General features: G+C 40.1%; 1 protein-coding gene across 3 annotated transcripts in view; it reads right to left on the reverse strand.

Annotated features, from left to right (window-relative positions):
* The window catches only part of Fam160a1 (family with sequence similarity 160, member A1), a 125,240-nt gene that overhangs the window by 58,768 nt on the left and 45,840 nt on the right, over positions 1 to 20,632 (reverse strand). For all 3 annotated transcript variants that reach the window (XM_011240082.2, XM_006501333.3, NM_172682.3), the window contains 3 exons: positions 11,429 to 12,055; positions 3,562 to 3,720; positions 1,586 to 1,672 (listed from right to left, as the gene is read on the reverse strand). In XM_011240082.2, the coding sequence (XP_011238384.1) occupies positions 1,586 to 1,672; positions 3,562 to 3,720; positions 11,429 to 12,055 (873 nt within the window). The remainder of the gene's footprint in view (positions 1 to 1,585; positions 1,673 to 3,561; positions 3,721 to 11,428; positions 12,056 to 20,632) is intronic.

Raw genomic sequence — 20,632 nt, forward strand, 5'->3', positions numbered from 1 at the left:
ACAATGGCTCTGTGAGCCCAGCTCAGTTATAGAACTCACTGTGCTAAGCCACAAAGAGATCCCAGCAAGGTGCTCTGCTGGTCCAGTGCACAGGAGGGTGCCTATAGATAACCAGATGTGCTATACTATTAGAAAGTTCCAAGGAGAGTTTTCACCATGAAGAACTGGTAAGTGTTTGGGAAGATAGATATGTTTAACTTGACCTTAACATTACATTAATCAGTACGTGTATCAAAACTTCACTTGATACCCCATTAATATGCAAAAAGAATTTCCATCAGCATCTATAACATTAAAGCATATTATAATTATAATAACAAAATACTGTGGAGAATACAATAGTGATAAATAGCATGACTTAGTTTTGGCAAGTGAGTGAGGGATAATTAGGGAATAAACAAGGAAGAAAGACTACACATGGGAGTCTGTAATCACAGCTAAGACTTTCAGTAGTTCCACTGGATTCCACTGAAAAGGAGAGTTCTTCCCCATACAGATTCAGAGACCTCCAAAGCCAGACACATCCTGAAGAGCAGAATACTGGCCAACAGCAGGACAGCACAGAAACACAAACAGTGTGAGTTCTCCAATCGTATGCCCTGCATTTCCCAAGACAGCTTTAATTCCACAGACTTCGTCTCTCCACATCTATAAAACACTAAAATAACTTGAGGAAACTATGTATCAGACCAAGTACAGTTTGTTTCACAAAATGTATCCACTGAACAAAAAGAGCACTAAACAGCAAGAGAGCAACAGTTTCACTGAGCCTGGCTGCTCTGAGCCAGACATCCCGCAGCACATACTGCAACCCTTCAGCACTGCTACAATCCAGGGTTTTTAACTTTATAAAATAAGAACACATAAAATATAATTTAAACATACAGAAAGAAGGGCATTTTGTCCAAGCCACATTATGAATTAATTCTTGCTTCTCTCCCAAACAGGGAAAAAGACTCTTTAAAATTAGGATTCTAGGTCTGTGGGTATCTCATAATGACTCACAATGGAAAAGATATCAGTTGGTTTATTAACTATGAAATGAGAGCCATGGGCATGCAGAGTGTTGCCAACACTCTGCATGCGCAACACTCTGCATGTCCATGCAGAGACAGCCAACCTTTGGTGGAACCTTACCATGGCTTCACTCTAATTTTTGCTGTCGCAAAATTGTAATAGAAAATCATGTTCTATTAAGGAGATGGTAAAGCTGTGGGCCCTGAGCTACCTCTGCCCTCCCCGATCCCACACACTCTCTATGAAATACGCACCTCACCTCACAGGACAGCTTAACAGACACAACACACAACAGCCCCACTCAGGAACTGAAGTCGATCCCAGAGTCAAAGACCATGTGTCACCTCTCCTGTAGACAGTCCAACTTGACATTCCACTACCCCAAATGGATCCCATCTAACTTATACTACAGATATTTTTAAGTCCCATGTTTGAGATGACTAAGAACTTTGGGTGGAACAAGAAGAAAAATAAGGCTATATCCACTGCTGACTCAATTATACAGTGTTTTCTTTGCTCTGTCTCCCTCATACTATGAACAGACAGATGACCTTAGCCAATCACTGACCTTATGGAGTGCAGGAGCCAATACTGGTACCAAAAATCCATTGTAAATGTAGCTGACGAGCTGAGTGCGGATCAAGGGGTGAGCCACCTGAGACAGAAGCAGATGACAGGGCTCACTTTCTATGGTGCCTCAAAACCAAACAGTTCTGTCTTCATCTTACATTCAAAAAGAAACCCTACATTTGGGCAAAGCTCCACTTATAAAGTCATTCTTCAGACCACACAATGATGTGATTTTTAAAAAATATCTATTACAGTATAAACAGCTAAAATTATACTTCCAGCTATAGAAAAGATGTTAATTTTAAAGTTGACTTGAACAAGACAGACAATGAATAGACTGAGTATGCATAAATATTTATAAGTTAAAAATGAATAAATTATAAAGTATAATTTTTGCCCCTTAACTTCTTCTAGACTCTATATCTACCTGGTACTACCTTTTAAAAAAGAGTGTAACTATTGAAAAGAATAATTAAATACACTTATTTTTCTAACAGAGAACTTTAAAGATACATTTTCTGATCCTTCTGATATTTAGGGAAGAAAGGTTCTGTAAAATATTCTCATAAAATGTGGACAGTTGTTCAAAAGCAGGAAACATTGCTGGTGTTATTTCCCAAAATTGGTTTTCAAAATATAAGTAATATGGCAAAACCTTTACTAATATATTTTATACTTTCAGGGGTTCCCTATCCCTAAAACATTATTTAAATGGTTTAAAATAATGTTTGCCTTTAATTTGAAATAAATATATAATTTCCCTGTTCTTCACCATGCCCAAAGAAGCAGCTTTAATGTGTGTGTGTGTGTGTGTGTGTGTGTGTGAGAGAGAGAGAGAGAGAGAGAGAGAGAGAGAGAGAGAGAAAGAGAGAGAGAGAGAGAGACTCAATCAAGCATAAAGTAAAAAGCAATTTCTAGGAAGTAAGGCTAGCTGTTCAAATTATTGAGTCTCTCTCCATAGAGCTGAAGGGGAGCTAATAGTAGCTCCATCATTTTTATTTCCATACATTTCTGCAGAAAATGCTGATAGACTATAATATTAAAGGGAAAATAATTTAAAATGTAATCCATTTATCTTAAATACAAATAAAACTTCCTTTGACTTAGCAATAAAAACGAGATGGGAACTAAAGTAATTTGCTTTCACTTTCCTGCAGACGCTGTTTCTGTATTTGGTGGATAAACAGATTATAAGTAACATTTTTCACCCTAAAAAAATTACCATAAAACAAACCTGATTTCTTAATAAATCCAATATAAAGGTAACATTTATGCTACATAGAAGAAATTTTTGATGAAAACTTAGTATACCCTTAAACATATATAAAATTGGATTTTTATTGAAAACAGTAACAAGAAATTTGAAGATTAAAAAAAAAATCTAATCAAAAAGCCAGATACACAAGAGTTCAGTGGCTGGTTTTTCCCCTAAAGCAAGCCAATTTTAAAGCAAATTTAATTTGTGTAGCTAAGAAGATTGTTAACTTCTTCCAAATTCAATTGGGATAACAATATTCTTTATGTAGTGTGCACCATTAAGCAAAATAAAGTGTTTTCCTTTGTAAGCTCCCAGGAAGACCTTGAAGTAAAAGTGTTATAATTTGGAGTACTTAAGCAGCCTAAAAATATCTATTTAATGAGCCAGCCACTGAACTTATTTTTGATGGGTAAGTGGATAATCAAAACAGAATAACACTTTTTATAGAGAAAATAAAATCTTTTCATTTGTTCTCAATTGGAACTTTTCAGAAGCCTACCAAACGTTTTCACTCATTCCAGTATACTCCACGGGATTCAAGCAGAGCATCATTATTCCATAAGCACTTCTCAAAATTAGCAAAGGGTTAATTTTGAAGAAATCGGAATAGTGAAGGGTCTTATACACACACACACACACACCCCTCCCCACACACACAGAGACACACCCGCTAGGCTTGAGCCCAGAAGTCCATGATGGCTTCTGGGCTGCAGTACCTGGATGACTGCGTTACAGAACTCCAGCGAGTTCATGAACTGCACGAGGGCAGGCAGCAGGAGCCAGTCGTCCTTCAGAATGCAGTGCCAGTCCTCACCCTTCTCTTCCAGCTTTGTGGGCAGCGAAGAGTACAGGCCACTGAGTCCCGTTGCAAGCACCTGATTCGGAAACAAAAAAAGCAAAGTCATCTCGTCTGAAGCTCATGGTCATAAGGATGCCTTATGGTTCGGCCCAAAGACCGAACTCTGAGTAGTAAGGGATTATTAATGTGAGGAGGTATCAACTAATGAGGAGAGGTTAAACCCATGGGTGAACTAGGAAGGCTAACGCAGTGGACAGCAAGGCAAATGTGGAGCTACTTAGCTATTAGTCAAGAGGTTGGTGGGGGTGACTCATCTTTTATGCCAGGCACCAGTATGAGCTGGGAGCGCAGCAAGTGAGAAGGCAAAACACAAAGATGAATGAAATGTGACTCTCATACCCAAGAAGTTCAGGGACAGGACAAACCGGTTAGAAATACAGTACAGAGCAATTTGGTGAGTGCCAATAGAATGCCAGTGCAAATTCTAGTCCATGGGAGGCAGCCCCCGATGCAGGAGGTCCCTACTAACACACAGGGATGCTGAGTAGTTTTATGAGACAGATTGTCTGCATGTTAAGGGTTCTGAGTGAAACTTACTAGCAGTTTACGTGTTAGAAAACTTTCACATATATTATTTCCTTCAACCATCACAGTTTAACAGAAGAAAGAAGTGGGTGTGGATGGCAGTCACTGAGCTATGTTACGACGGTCTGGACAAAGGTGATGTGCCATGCCAGCAGAGTCTCTCATGAGAGTGGATGAGGATGGCTTCACCAAGACAGCTGGTTTAAAGCCAGAACCTGAAATTTACTTGTCACCTTTGTACCCAGCTCTTAAAACTATACTGACAATATTTGGGCGGGACGAGTGAGGTGAAGAACTTCAAGTATTCAGGGAGGTGAGTGGGAAGAGACTGGGAGGAAAGAAGGGAGAGAAAACTGAGGTTGAGATGTAAAATAAGTAAATATATATGTATGTATATATGTATACACATATACACATACATACATATATCATATATAACATGTAACTATGTCTATATGTTAGTATATGTTATTTATGTTCATATTTTATATATCTATATCTTATATCCATATATTTATATAATATAATATGATATATAATTAATATATATATTATATATATCTTTACAAGGTAAGTATGGAAAGAGATCATACTTCACGTTGAACACTTACAGAACAGAGGATTGCAGAAGCAGTAAATTTCACAGGGCGTGGGGCTTCCCACTTGGGAAGGGATGCTAGTTATGCAGCATCTCAGATATCCTGACTTAGCAAATGTATAGAGTAGTATGGACTATACATAAGAAGCCATCTATAAGGCCAGGAAGATGGCACAGAGGTAAGGGTGCCCTGTACCTGAGATGTATTCCCGGGACCCACATGGTGAAGGGAGAAAACTCTCGTCAGCAAATTGTTGTCTGACTTCCACACCACACCATGGCATTTGCATGCCCACACATGTACACTTACAGGTGGATACAAAATAGAGACATATGTAATTAAAGAATGGAAGAAAAATAAGTCAGCTCCAAAAGACACCATTCTAGCACAGACCCTAAATTTAGTCAAATGGATAAAAACATTCAAGAAGGTATTCTGAGTCAGGCCCAGAAAAGAAATAGTGACACACTCCATTGATCTCCCAGTCCATCAAAAGACAAACAAGGAATTACAATAGTGTCAGAAACATCTAAAATGCATGATAAGAAAATTAGGATGCTGCTGATAAACAAAGGGGCTTCACTCAAACTTGAGGGTAGGGGGCAAAATATGGGAACTGGTTTCAGAAGTGCTGTCTAGACTGCTGAAGAGGGTGCTAGAGTTGGGTATGTTGAGTCTTTAATGTAATCTTCCGAGACTAACACAATGAATTCAATGATAAGACACGATAGGTCTTAGCACAAAGAAATAAGAGGAAGCCATCAGAGAAACTGATAAGAGCTAAGGTGGAACAGGAGCCCATGCTGTACAATAAAGGACAGTGAAACAGATGGACCATAGCAACACTAGAGACAAAGATAGATAGATAGATAGATAGATAGATAGATAGATAGATGATAGATAGATGATAGATAGATGATAGATAGATAGGTAGATAGATCTTTGTTCTGTTTCCTAGAAACCTTTATCCACCCATATATTAATTCACTCATTAATAAAAAAGCCTGACTACTTAATTTCAGGTCAGGTGCTAAGCATAGGAAACACAACTGTGAGCAGGAGAGATCCTTTATATTTTTAAAAATCAGGGCATCTGTGGTCCCCAAGGAAAATATCTTCTATTTAAAGTATTCAATTCGTTGTCAACATACCTCGACAAATCACTTTAATACTAGTTTTGAATGAGACCCAAATGAGTTGTCTATTATAAATCAGAAACCTCTGGCAAAAGCATATGGAGGCCAAAAGTCCCCTAGAAGAGAAGTCTAATCTTGATGCTACATTTTAAAAATCAATTACATTTGCTAACTCATGCTAAATTAACCACAGAACAAAGACTTTAATTCTGTGTTCTCCTGGTTTCTTAACCACTTTGAGGCTCTGAAGATGAATTCATAAAGACAAGCTTAATTTGTCTGACTAAAAAGCTGGGAATAACTATTCAGTATATCAATATAATTACAGCAACATTAATTTTCAAATTACATACACCAGTGACAGTAATTAAAAATAATACATACCTAATATTCACTTTTTAAGTGAGTATTCTAAAAGGGCATGGCTAAGATGTGAACAGGAGGAAACCTGCCCAGACTGAAGACACACCCCATGCAGAACTGACAGCTGGGAGGGCGGGTGTCCCCACCACGGTCCTGCCACCAGAAGATAGGGCTAGTCAATAGCCATTATCTTCCTCAGAGTGGCAAAAAGAATATGAGAAAAATATTCTGCAAGATAAAAGGCATTACATATTCTTAAGAGACAGGAGTGTGTGTGTGTGTGTGTGTGTGTGTGTGTGTGTTCACAGCTATTGACAACTGTATTCCCTCCCAAGGCTCATTTACACACATTCTACACATTTTTAGAACATGGGCTATGGGCCATACATAGCAAGGTTGGTGCTTAAAGAGGGAACAAGTCAGGCCAAGGGAGACAGAAGCCAGTCTCCAAGCTGATAACGATCACAAGGAAGACCACTTCAAGAATACAGAGAGTACCAAGGGAGCAGGACCAGGGACAAAAAGAGGCACACAGAGATGTGTAGGTGGGTTTTGTTTGTTTCTTTTGTTTTCAGGTTCAAGAACTATCATCAAAAGTGATTTATTTTTAAATTTCACTATATAACTTGAAAACTAAATTATAAAACGCACATCTATCTGCATTCAACAGGTGATTAAAAATAAAATGTACTCTTTTAGCCTTTTATTGATTCAGACCACAAAACTGTAAAACATTATGTTTATTCTCAATACATTAAATATTAACCAAGTACTTTTCACTTATCTTCTCCCCAAAGTATCCTTAAATGAAATTATCCTGGGCTGGGGAGATGACTCAGCAGGTAAAGTTCTTGCTGGACGAGCAAGAGGACCAGACTCCTAATCCCCCCCAGCACCGCATACAAGCCAAGGAGATGTGACGATAATTCCAGTGCTCAGAAAGCAGAGACAGGGGATCCCTAGAGCAAGCTAGGTATCCAGACCAGCTAAAATGGCACTATGTAGCTTCAACTGAAAGACTGTCTCAATGGATAGCATAGGTGATCAAGGAAGAAATCTGACCTCAGCCTCAGGTACAGGTGTGTGGGCACACACCCACATGCATACATGCACCCAAATATGTGTGTGTATGCATATGTAAGTACCTCCATACATGGAATCACATAAACACACACATACACACACACACATACAGGCACCCAAATGTGTGTGTGTGTGTATATATGTGTGTATATATGTGTATGTGTGTATATATATATATATGTATATATATATATATATATATACATATATATATATATATATATATATATATATATATATATACCTCCACACATGGAAGCACATACACACACATGCATGCACAAAAAGAAAAGAAAAAAAGGAAGAATGGATGGATCACCATATAGGGCCATATGACAACAGCAGTCAAAACCATTAACTTCTTGACAGTCTGGTGTGGTAAAGCTGCAACAAGCAGCTTTAGTATCAACCCAATGTGGTTTTGAGCTGGATTCTGCCATTAACGGGTAGTTATTAAACTCTATAAACTTAAATGAGCTCAGCTATTGTAAGGGTTGAAGACAAGGACACAGGCAGGATTAGAGCAATCGTTTTCACATGGTAGTGGAAGACAGACAAGCCATGCACACAGCACTGAGCAAGTCAAGGTCAATTCTTAAACATCCCATGGTACTCAGTTAATTTTAGCAGATACAAAGATTTTTTAGCAGATGGCTTTGGTTGGAAGCTAGCAGCAAAACACCTGGTAGAGAGCATTTGATACAACTTGCCAAAATAAAAAGCCTCATACGTTTTGGATATGGGATGAATAACTTCCTACCTGTGGCTCTGTACCTAAAGGTCACCTGCTCTGATTTGCAAGGCCTGATCTATGCACACTAGACTTTGCCAAGATGGGACAACGATCTAAATGTAATCATCAACATTTGGTTAAAAAAAAAAAAAAGCAAAACAAGACACAGGATCATTTAGTGCCCACCATTTGTTGGTACCAGATTGCTAGGGTAACCGTATTCTCCTCTCTTGAGAACCAAAGAGATGACAAAGCAGCCAGCTCTTTCTATCAAGTTTGAAGACACAGGTTTCCAAACGAGGTCCAGCTTGCTAAGAGAGTGATTACTCTTCCAACAGGCTGATGCTAACACACTTTGGCAATCATACTAATTAGAGAAAGCTTTTTGTCAATTGTGGCCCTTAGCTGGTTGGTTAATAGCATATGCTTTTATCTGCAACATAAAGGGGCCTTTTTTAAATTTTAATTATGTTGTCAGATGTAATTATGGAAAACTGAGTATAAATGAAATTATGGGCTCTATCCTGAGGGGTAATCTAACAACAGAAACTTGTCTTCTATTCTACCAAATGAGGTCAGCTGGCAATGTTGTTTTTCCTCTAATTTAAATGAACTGTACAATGTTTTAAAACACATTTTTATAAAAGCAACAATTACTGAAATCAGCTTAAACACAGTTAATGGAAATTTAAACACTAAAACCACGCCCCATTCTTCTCCCAATGCACTTGAATGTTTAAGTTATGAACTATTACAGATAATCAGAAAATAATAGAATTGAAAATCATCAGTAATGCTTATCAAATTTTATCATTTTGCTATAGTTTTTTTCAGGGCACTCTGCAGGTTTTTAAAACCAGCTGGGGTGTATGGCTGAGTGGTAGAGTGCTGTGTGAGGATCTAGGGTCAGTCAATCCACATGTGTGAGGATCAGTCAATCCACAGGGCCATCAGACAGACAAATTCTACTCCACCCCCAATACCACCCTCTTCCTCCCATCATACCAAAGACACACTGCAGTCTTGAAGCTAAAACACATTATTCTTATTCTTGTTTTTCTTTACTTTAACTATATTTATGTTTTACTTTATATGTGTGTGTGTGTCCCCCCAAAAAATGGTAGGCACCATTCTAAGCTTTATGTAAAGTTTATGCTAACATGGTAGGTAGAACTTTGCTACTTATATCATTATGCAACATGTTTTAGATTTGTTAGTCTTCACATATGTAGATATAGACACATGCTAATACATGTAGTCTGATTATGCTCTGTTTCATATATTTCATCTTTTATTTTCATTAAATCGCTATTCAACTAAATGAGCATCCTTGTGCCAATGTCTATAAGGAAAGCTTCAGGAACAAAGAAGGAAAAAATATTCGATGCTAGGAACCATTGCTATACTGCTTTCCTCCGTTAGTGTATCTATCCATATCCTGAGACGTTCTTCTCTTTTCCATATCTTGAAACACTTGGGCACATTATAGTCACCCAGAGTACACAGTTTAAATTAGACTCTACTTCTGCTGTGCATTCTGTGGCCTTGGGCAGACACACAGGCATGCACCCACACTAACAGTACCACAGAGAGTATCCTCACTCCCCTAAGAACCAAGCGCCCACGCTTTTGCCTGCGGCTTTAGGAGCTGCTCCTCGTTTTACTGATGCCGTGTCCTCTGGTGGACCCAGACAGTGCACAGCCTGCTCAGACTGCCTTCTCTCTGCTTGGCAGTACGTGTTTACCGTTCCTGTGGTCTAGTCATGATTTGAAAGCTCATTTCATTTAGTTGAGCAATATTTTCAATATCTGGGTGGATTAGTTTTTATTCACATACTGAAGGACATCTTGGCTGCTTCTACAATTAAAAACTATGAATAAAGAAGCTAGAAACAACAATGTTCAGGTTTTTGTGCAGACAGAAGTTTTAATTCCTTAGTGTAATACCAAGTGAAGCAAGTGATGGACTGTATGATAAGAGCATGTTTCATAAAAAACTGTTGGACTAGAAAGATGGCTCAATGGTTAAGAACACTGAATGCTCTTCCAGAGGACCTGGGTTCAATTCCCAGAATGCACAGAGTGATTCACAACCCTCTATAGCTTCAGTTCCAGAGGATCAAATGCTGTCTTTTGACCTGTACAGGCACTACATACATACACAAACATCCATGTAGGCAAAATACCCATACACATGACAATGAATAAATAAATAAACCACCTTTTTTTTTTTAAAAAGGAAACTCTCAAACTGTCTTCCAAAGTAGCTGCACCAATTTGCATCCCCAGCAGTAATTAATATAAATTCCTATTTCTACATTCTCACCTGCACTTGGTATTGTTAGTACAGTCTGTGAACACTGACTGCGGGTGAACCCCTCCTCACTAACCTCATAGTCCCATGCAAAGGAGTCAGACACACAGACAGGCACACACACACACACACACACACACACACACACACACACACACAAATACACATTTCTAAATGCCCTCTAGGGAATGTTCTCCTGATCTAAAATCATCTATATGGTATTAGCTAACAACAACAAAATCTTATCGACTCATAGCAACCTGTCTTGCCTTTTCCAACAAAACTCACTAAGAATCTACAAACTATCTCACATACTTAAGGCTACAGTATAAAGACTAATAAAAAGAATAGATAACTTAGAAAGTATTGATAGCTATTGCCCAACCAGTAAAACACCGAAATCACTCAGAGAATGTGAACCCCCCAAATTCCATACTGATCACATCTTTTCCTGGTGTGACTGGGCACCTCTAATATACACCACTTTGTTTCCATACCATGGGCTAAGAAACTATACAAAGTAGAGAACTTTTTTTCACTGCAAATATGCATTCATTTTTAAAATAAAATCGATGCTTTAGACCTACAACTAACAGTCATTATCTTGCTGAGAAACAAATTAATTTGGAAACTAGCTGTGAGGGTCTTACCTCATGCCTCGAATCAGTGGAGCAGAGTCAATCTGGAAGGCTATGAATTTTAAAAGTGCAAGTATAATCAACCTCTCTGCATAACACAACAAAGATGAATTGGGAAATGGAAGAGAGTCTAGAGCGGTATTTGGGGCTGTCGCTGCTTAGCCAAATTTTAGCACTGAAACTTGGGTAGCTCTGCTGCCTCCAAGCATGTTCCTCTGAACACCTTGCCACAGAAGGTACAACTTGGAGCAAACGGAACAAAAGCATACACTCTTGGCACACAAGAGAAGGGGGTAGGAGGGAGGGGGAAGCACACCAAGGAGAGGGACTTACGGGACAGAAGTAGGTATTTTCCACAATGTGATTGGCCACCATGCTGTTCTCAGCAGAGAGAGACATGATAAATAGCAAAGCATCTCTTGCTTGCTGGCCTACTGTGCCCTCTCGATGAATGAAGGGTATCAGAAGAGAGAAAATGAGGAAGTTGGCAGCCCCTTGGTCCTCACTGGTGTGGAAGAAGAGTTCCAGGATGGATGGATCTTTGGCAAGGATGGAGCAGAGCTGATTGAGCAGGACAACTAGCTTTCCCTCCACAGCTGGGGTGGCTGTCCCCGAACAGGAGCTCAGCAACATCATGAGGGGCTTCAGGATGGGCTTGTGGTGCAGCAGAGGCTGGTAGGACTGAGTGACCAGCATCTCATACATCTTTAGCTGCTCAAGTTTGGTTTCATCAGTGAATTCTCGTCTCAAGCTCCAAAGGAAGAGCTTTTCCATGATGTTCTCGCAGACCACAAATTCCAGGATTGGCCCCATCGCAGCATCCTTGGCTTGCTCTTCGATTAGCAGGAAAAGCATGTGTTCTACATAGTTCTGCACAGCACTGGCCTCATCTGGGGGGATGGACCCATATTTTGCCTGGGTGTTCTTCAAGGGGTCATGCTTCTCTAAGATTTTCACAACCTGAAATACACCAAACACCTGTCACCTACTGCCATTTACCATAATAATCTCCAAAACACTTCACCACTTGCTTTACCAAATTCACAGGAAAAAAAAAAAAAAAGGAAGCCATTGGATAATATTTATCAAATATGTCAATAATGTAAAAGATAAAAAAAGCAAAAAAGAGAGCAAAAGTAATAATTACTTTTATATTCAAAGAGATAACAAGACACTTTCCCCTTAAACTATGTTTAATACAACATGGCCTCTTAAGTTTCAAATGCATAAAACAAGTAAAAGGAAACCTGGCTTTCTCCCATAATGCAGTTGCTCTGAAGACTTCATCAGAGCAATGTAACTCCTTACATGCTGTTCACAAACACTATGCCTCACTTCTCCACCTAGAGGGATGCCCCCTTCAACCACACACAACATAGGAATAGGAGCGATAAATGGGAATTGAGAAACTGTAGGCCTAGCACACATAGAATTGACTCTAACAGAAGGCATAAACACAAACACCAACATCTGAAGGGTTTGAAATATCATTTTTCAAGCTAAATAAATAAATATGTAACTCTCCAAGATAATCAATTACAAAATAAACTCCTGAACTTTGGAGTGATAAGGAGGTTTTGGACACGTGATAAAAGTAGCTAATGAAACAGAATCAGATGCCACCTAAACATGGCTAAGGTAAATACATCTGTATTTAGCATCTGTAAAGGGCAAGCCACACCCTTGATCTAGTTCTCTTTCTTCCCTCTGCTGGGATCTGCAGCTTCCAACCTCACTGTGCCCACTGATGTGTGTACATGGGCACTTGAAAGTAAAGCTATTTTATATCTTAATTTTCATTGCCTTTGTGACATGAGATTATCGATGATGATCCCACTCGATTCAAAATATGCCATGTGGCAGTTTACAAACCACCTGGCCTTTTATCAATGTCTCTTCTATCTTTGTTTTTCTTTGCCTTTCCTAATAACATATAATGCAATGTCTGCCTTTGGCGGTTCCCTCCTGGCCCAGTTCTAGCATGTGTTGTTACATGTTCTGTATTTAGGTAACAGGTTTTTTGGAGTTGTTGGGGGAAGCTGGCAGATACACAATGCCATGTCAGCATGCATGAGCAATAAGGGAAATTAGTTCTCAGGGAAAGGTCTCCATTTCTCTCCTGTCAGAAGAGAATCTGTATGGACCAGGTAACTATATCCTGACATGGTGAACACATTTCCATGCTAGCAATGATCTCTATCAGTTTCCACCATAAATCTGATAATACTGTGTCACAAGGAGAAAAGTGACCCTAAAACTTTTGAGTTGACACTTTTTTCATGAGAAAGGGCATTTCTTCATCGGTCACCCAAATGATCCATGGCCCACTGACTGGTGGCCACATGGCAGCCACTGCACATTCTCTTTGTTACATACCACCAGACAGCACCTTCCAAGGTGCTGCAGAATTCCCTACAGGCCTACTGAGCTTTGGCTCTAGGTTTTGAGAACATCTACAGAGAGGAACACAGTGACAAACTGGTTCTAAGGGGCTTTTCTTCAACAACACCACACATCCTCCAATCCCTAAAGTCCCTAAGTTGAAGGTTCTACATTCTGGAGGACAAATCAGCTAGAGCTTTGTTGGTACTATGATTTCCAAGTCCGTGTGTTGAGTCTACTTGTGAGAGTTGTTTTTACAGCTAGACCTCCGGGTAAAATGCATTTACACTTCTCACTCTGCTCACCGTGTAAACTGTCTAAAACTGGGACTGCTTTATATGGGTAGTGCTATGCCGAGCCACCTTGGTCTTTCTAAAAAAACATAATCTGGCAATAAGCAGTAACAGCTGTGAATTTGTTCTTACCCTTTGACTTGTTAATCTGATTTGAGGGAAAATGCCTAAAATGTTTGTGTCACTGTTATTTTCCAATAAGGAAAAATGAAAATACCATTGGCCCAGATGGTCAAGAAGAAGAAAATTATAACCAAAATACATCACCATACAATATACTTACTGTTATGTAAGTGAATCATATCATCACACACAAATTATATATAAATATTAATGAAGAGATTTGCTAAAGAGCAAACATAGGGGCTGGAGAGACGGCTCATCAGTTAGGAGCACAGGCTGCTCTCGCAAAGGATCCAGATTCAGTTTCCTAAACTCATAGCAACTCACAGCCTTCTAACTCCAGTTGCAGCAGATCTAGCCCCTCCCTGGCCTGTGCAGGTACCAGGCACACACAAGATGAACTCTCATACTTGCAGGCAAACACTCATGTGCATAAATCACAAACATTCTGAGAAAATCAAACAAGGTTGGGCATAGCAGTACATGCCTGTCATCCTAACTTGGAAAGTGGATCACAAGTTCAAGGCTAGCATGGATGACATGTCTAACAAATCAAAATGGGAGGGAAGGAAGAGAAAGGAACAAAGACAAATGAGGTTTTAAGATCAACTAGTTTTTTCCTGTAATTTCCCGTGAATTTATAATGTAAATCTAAAAGATCAAAGTAAGAGAGGTTATTTTGTATTAATGTATAAAAAGAGAAGGAAAATACTGAGATAAAGCAATTATTGAAAGTCCAGTTCTCTAGAATGCCTATATAATATAAACTTATAAATAGGGATATATATTTATGTCACATATATTTAAGCAAATATTTATTGCGAATCTAATATATGTATATAATATACAGCAAAACAATTCATACAACCATAAATCACTTCTTCAGACTAATTAACCTATATATGTATATATGTATGTATACATAGTTAATATTTTATGTATAATATATACGTACTATTGTTATATATTATATACACATATACATAATATTGATTCCAACTCAAGAACTCTACCACGGACCTACAATCCCAGTCCTATTAGTAAACACCTTTAAAAGAGAACTGAGCTGGGTGTGTTGGCCCATGTCTTTAATCCCCAGCACTTTGGAGGCCAGGCAGGCAGGTCTCTGTGAGTTCAAGGCTGGCATAGACTACACAGTGAGTTCTAAACTAGCCAGGGCTACATAAAGAGACCCTGTTTGCGAGAGGGAAGGAAAGAGGGGAGAGGGAGAGAGAAGAGAACAGAGAACTTTATAACTGAACATAAACTGTGTGGCCAGTTTGTTTTTTTAATTATGCCTCTCTCTCTCTCTCTCTCTCTCTCTCTCTCTCTCTCTCTCTCTCTCTCTCTCTCTGGGTGTGTGTGTGCGTGTGAGTCACTGAGCACCCACATTTAGCCAGTGCTGACTGCTTCTGTGTCCATGTTGTTAGCAATCCTGAGCCTTGCCTCCCCTGGGTAGGGCCTTTCCGGCTCCCTCTCTTTCCTGTCCCTGCCAGCAGACATACAGTGACCTGCTTTTCAGGTGGACACTGAGTCCACACTCAGGACTGGCTCCTACCCTAGCAGGAGCCTTCAAGGTTCCTGGGTAGAACTCAGTCTACGCCCCACTGCCAAAGAGCTTCTATCTAAAGCAGCCAGGTCCTCCAGGTTGCTGCAGGCTGACTCCCAACGTGACCTGGGCTTTTCTTGTCTTTCCCTTTGTTCTCTGTCTTCACATCACTGCCATCAAACCCTCTCATTCTTGTGCCCATGTCCTCTGCCTGCTGCCAGTTTTACCCACCATTCTGACTCTAACTTAGACTGGTGGGAGGTGAAATTCAACACTGGGGCTGCTGCCTACACTGCCTCCTGCAGGCCTGGCCCTTGCAGGGACTGTCTGCTCTGACAGACTCAAGCTAGGACGTGTACCATCAGCTGCAGGCATTCTGGAAGAGTCATAGTAGGGAAGAGAGTAAAACCAAACAAAATATACTTGGTAAACATTTTCTTTACAAAGCAAGTTTACCTTATTAAACTGAAAATAATATTTAATAAAGTAGTCCGCATATGATAAAAGCTCATACTCATGAATTAAACCAGTTCAGTTGAAGACAATAGAACTAAGCATCCTTTTTATCGCTAGACAGGGTGTGCATGAGAGAGGCGGGAAGATGAGCCTAGATCAGATTGAATCCCATGTATGAATTAACATAATTTAAAAGTAAACACCAAACGAACAGTGTGAACAATGGATTTCAAATTACCATCAGATCAGCTAAACTTAACCTAACAGCTAAATTTAACCTAAGTTCAAAGCCATTTGACCTTTAGATATGAGTGCTATTAAGGGTACGATTTTTAAATAGCCTACTTCTTTCATAAAGAGCATCAGATATTCCTACCCTTGGTCCCTAATATGGCCCCATCAGTCAGTGATAATGGGCTTGAATATTAAATACTGATGAATCCTAAATAAGAAACAAAGCAAAGGTCCATATTAACCACATAATTTTACCTCAAGCTACCAGATGATTATTCTTTGTGATAAACACAAGTGTTTCTCAGCCAGGAGACCGGGTTCAGTCAATCTCACTGTTGGTCTACGCCTTCCATAAACCTGCGATCGTGCCATCTTGACTGGGGCATACTTATTTCAAGAGAGTCATGTGAAAAAACTCACAGTTCCAAACCCTTTGGAATGCTAATTTAAAGTGGCATTTGTGGAAAAATTCAAGTTACTAAGCAACATTTTTTCATTGCACAGAAGGGGAGAATTTAACTGTCATGGGCCAAATTACACTTTATGTACCAAACAACTACACTGTGTCCTTGCTCATTACTTAATGGCTGAGTCTTTCCATTTGGGACATTCCTTGAGTACCTGTCTCTACAGGGTCTTACCAGGGCTGCAAGCCAGCTGCCTGCCTGCCTGCCTGCCTTCTTTCTTTCTTTCCTTCCTTCTCTCCCTCCCTCCTTCCTTCCTTCCCTTCCATCTACCCTTCCTTTTTCCCTCCCTTCTTCCTTCCCTCCCTTCCTTTCCCTCCTGTCTGCCTGCCAGCCTTCTCTTATTTTCAGAACTGGAGATCGAACTCAGGACCTTGTCTTACACTGGGCACATGCCCTACCACTAAAGCTACATCCTCAAGCTATTGTTTGTTTTGTTGTTGCTGCTGTCTGTCTGTTTTGGCTTTTAAGACAGAATCTAAGCCAGCTGCAGTAGCCTAGATTTGCTATGTAGCTCCAGCTGATCTTGAATTTGAAGTCTTCTTGAGTAGCTAGAATTGTAAGCATGTGCCACCATGCCTGGCTTTTTTCGTCTAACAGTAAAACTATAATACCCTTGTAAAATAGGTTTACTTACTCCACTTGCATGATATCAGCTATATCAGAAGCTGCTCAGGCTTGTCTGAATCAGGGATTTTAAGATATAATAAAGGTGGGGTGTAGCAGTGCACACCTTTAATCCCAAGGTTTAGGAGGTAGAGACACAAGGACCAAAAGCTCAAAGCAATGTGAGCTACATGAGATTGTTCAAAAAACACAGGGCGCTAGAGACACAGGCCCTACCAGGAAAGCTATTACTGCTGTGTTGCTAAGTGACACAAATGTCTGCCAATATTTTCTAGTTATTTGTTTACACCACTTTCAGTTTTATTCAAAAAAGTTTCTTTTTGCAGGGATCAATAGGAGTGTGTGGGGGAACAAATCAGGGTAATGAGAGGTGTATATGATAAAAATACATATTACATATATGAAAGTTTCATAATGAACTAATTATGATGTATAATTAATACACACTTCTTACTTGTGGTTTCTCTTGCTGTGATATTCACCATGGCTATAAGCAACTTGGGGAAGAAAAGGATTCTTTCATCTTACAAGTTGTAGTACATCATCCAAAGTCAGGGAAAGAACGGAAGGCAGGAATTGGGAGGCAGGAACTAAAGCTTAAGAACACTGCTTACTGGCGTGTTCCTCATGGTTTGCTAAGCCTGCTTCCTTATACTACCCAGGACCACCTGCCCAGGGGTGGCTCTACCCACAGTGAGCTGAGCCTTCCTTATATTAATCACTAGTTAAGAAAGGGTACGATAGGTTGGCCCACAGACAAGTCTTATGGTGACATTTTCTCAATTGTGAGTCCCTCTTCTCAAGTTACTCTGTGTCACAGTAACCTAGCAGGGCCATTAAAAACAAAAAACAAAAAACTCGTTTCCTCTGTCTACAATAAACAGAACAGAACAAGATCCACACAGACACAAAGTGTAAGAATGCCATAAGACAGACAAGACACTTTAAAGACGGATTTTTTTTTTTTTTTTTTGGAGTACAGAATTTTCGGTAAAAAGAAGACCTAGCTTATTTATTAGATGGATGGAAATATAATTTTTTTTGTTTTCTTATTTCTTTGAGGAAGGGTCTAACTATGTAGATCAAGCTAGCTTAGAACTCACTAAATAGCCTAGTCTGACTGTGAACTCTTGCTCTTCCTGTTTCTGCTGCCTAGCTTCCTCCCATGCCACCACCACCTCCTCTGTCTCTCTGCTTGAAACGAGTAAGGGGACAATGACTACTATAAGGTCCATGCAGTCACAAAGTACAGGTGTGCCATGAGACATAACCAGGGTAGGTGGTTTCATTCACCTGCCCCTTTACTTGAGCAGTTTATTAACTGGTAGCTCAGTGCTTCCTTTCATTTGAACCCTCTTGCATTCTGAAAACTCAAAGATACAGAAGCGATCAAAGCAATAACCTGCCATATTATACAATGTTCTTGTAAATGACTAAGAATTCAACATAAGTACATACTCCTTCTTATGGCTGAAGGTAAGTCCAAAGATCCTCCTGGAAGCATATTATACAATGGTTTAAAATTAGTGCATGGTTAAACTGGCTCCCTAAACTGCCTGGCTCTTCTAACGTGTTTCTGGTTCGCTGCCTTGCTGTTCAAGGGTTTGCTGAGCATCTACAATATGCTATACTAAGTTATGGTAGCAGAAATACAAGTGAGTCACTAACACCTCTGATATTGAGGAGCTTTACAATGGTGATGGTAAGCAGATGCTATACAGACCACTGCAATGTAAGGTGGGCGGATGGGTCAGTAAAAGAAAGCCTGGGTGGGGTGCAGCGTGAAAACATGAAAGTGTCTGGAGGAAATGATGTTCCAAATGTGTCCTGTAGAAAGCAGCACTTAACTGAATGAAGGAACATGGCAGCAGAAGAGCGCAAGCACTTCAGCACACAGGCATGAAGTGACAGGACATTTGCCAAGGACGATGGCAGACACCAATGTCAAGCAAATCCAATTCTGGATTCTCAGAAGCTACTTCAATTCTGGACTCTAGAATCGAAGCTAGAATCTAAGGAATGGTCTGTGCCGTCCCGGCCTGTGGGTGGTCACAAGCCACTGGAAAGTCCAACTAGAGGGATCTGGATTTTAGGTCCACTTGTAACTTAAGGTAAAAGATGACCACCCGAGAAGGTGAGAGGAAGCATGGGCCAGGCACAACTTCCTAAGCCTCCATTCTCCAGGGTCACCATTAGGGAGGAGGCTTCTCCTCGTTGTCTGTGGTGCACTCCTCAGCTATGACATCACATCCAGGGGCATTTTGGAAATTCAAGTGCAGTACCAGGCAACTCAAGACCTCATCCCTGGGATGATGGACTGCCTTGGATGTGAGCTGTGCCAGATACAGAACTAAATGCCCTAGACAGTATAGGCCAAGACAGAAAGCAACCACCCTCACCACCCATCCCTGTTAGCTATGTAACTCAAGCTCTGCAATAGAAGGGACTCATAAATAGTACAACAGAGCCTGTCAAATGCATGCCAGTTATGTTGAATTTATACTGAAGGATCCTAACACAGATGGATTCTAGATAGCACAGACTTTTGCTGCCTTCATTTTTCCTAATTTATGGTAAACAAAAGCATTGTACTGAGCAGTTAAGTGTACCAGCATACTCCAGTAAATAAAAGGTAGCTGTTTAGTCCTGACTGCACCACATTCTGAGAGGCCTTTCAGGTTTTCTTGATTGCCTCGGGGGAGTTGGGGCTGGAGTCCCGGAAGGTACAGAGGTGCACAAGTCAGAGTTTAACTCGAGTTGGCCTTTATTCACCCCAGCAGAAGCCACAGTAAAGAGCCAAGGTATGCAAGTCCAGAAATGAATTCACAACAGTCAGTCCTGACAGCAGGAGGGCTCCATTCCCAGTCCATACCTCTTCCTTACTTGAAATTTTTTGCCATCCCAACCTTCTTTTTCACCAGAAAAAAAGTCAAAACAGCATTTATTACCAATATTCCTCTTGAAATGCGCCCTTCCTCTGACATCAAAACTTCTTCCACAATCAAGCTGCTTAGACTGAGGCTTCCTCTACCACTCCCACCCATGCTACCCCCTTCTCCTGACTCAATTCCTGTAGCTGTCCCTCCTAGGAGGCCCCAGGGATGCACTTGAACTGTTGGCTAACTCAACCTCTAAGGGGAAACAGCCACTTAGACACCCACCTGAATTAACTTCTCAGCCAGTATTTTCATTCATATAGTTAATGGAAAGGTTCCCGGAACCTCTGTAGACAGAGACTGATGGCATTTCCCAGATTTATTTAGAAGGAAAAGCCAAGTCTAAAGAAATTAATAAAAGGTCCTTTCTTTTTGTTAATAAAGAAAACCTAGCCAAAGTTAAAGAAATGGCTGGACCATCATCAGACAGGCTCACACTTTACAATGGGGACTGTTTAATGACTAACATCATT

This window comes from Mus musculus, chromosome 3, assembly GCF_000001635.26.
Source record: "Mus musculus strain C57BL/6J chromosome 3, GRCm38.p6 C57BL/6J".
Taxonomy (NCBI): Eukaryota; Metazoa; Chordata; class Mammalia; order Rodentia; family Muridae; genus Mus; species Mus musculus.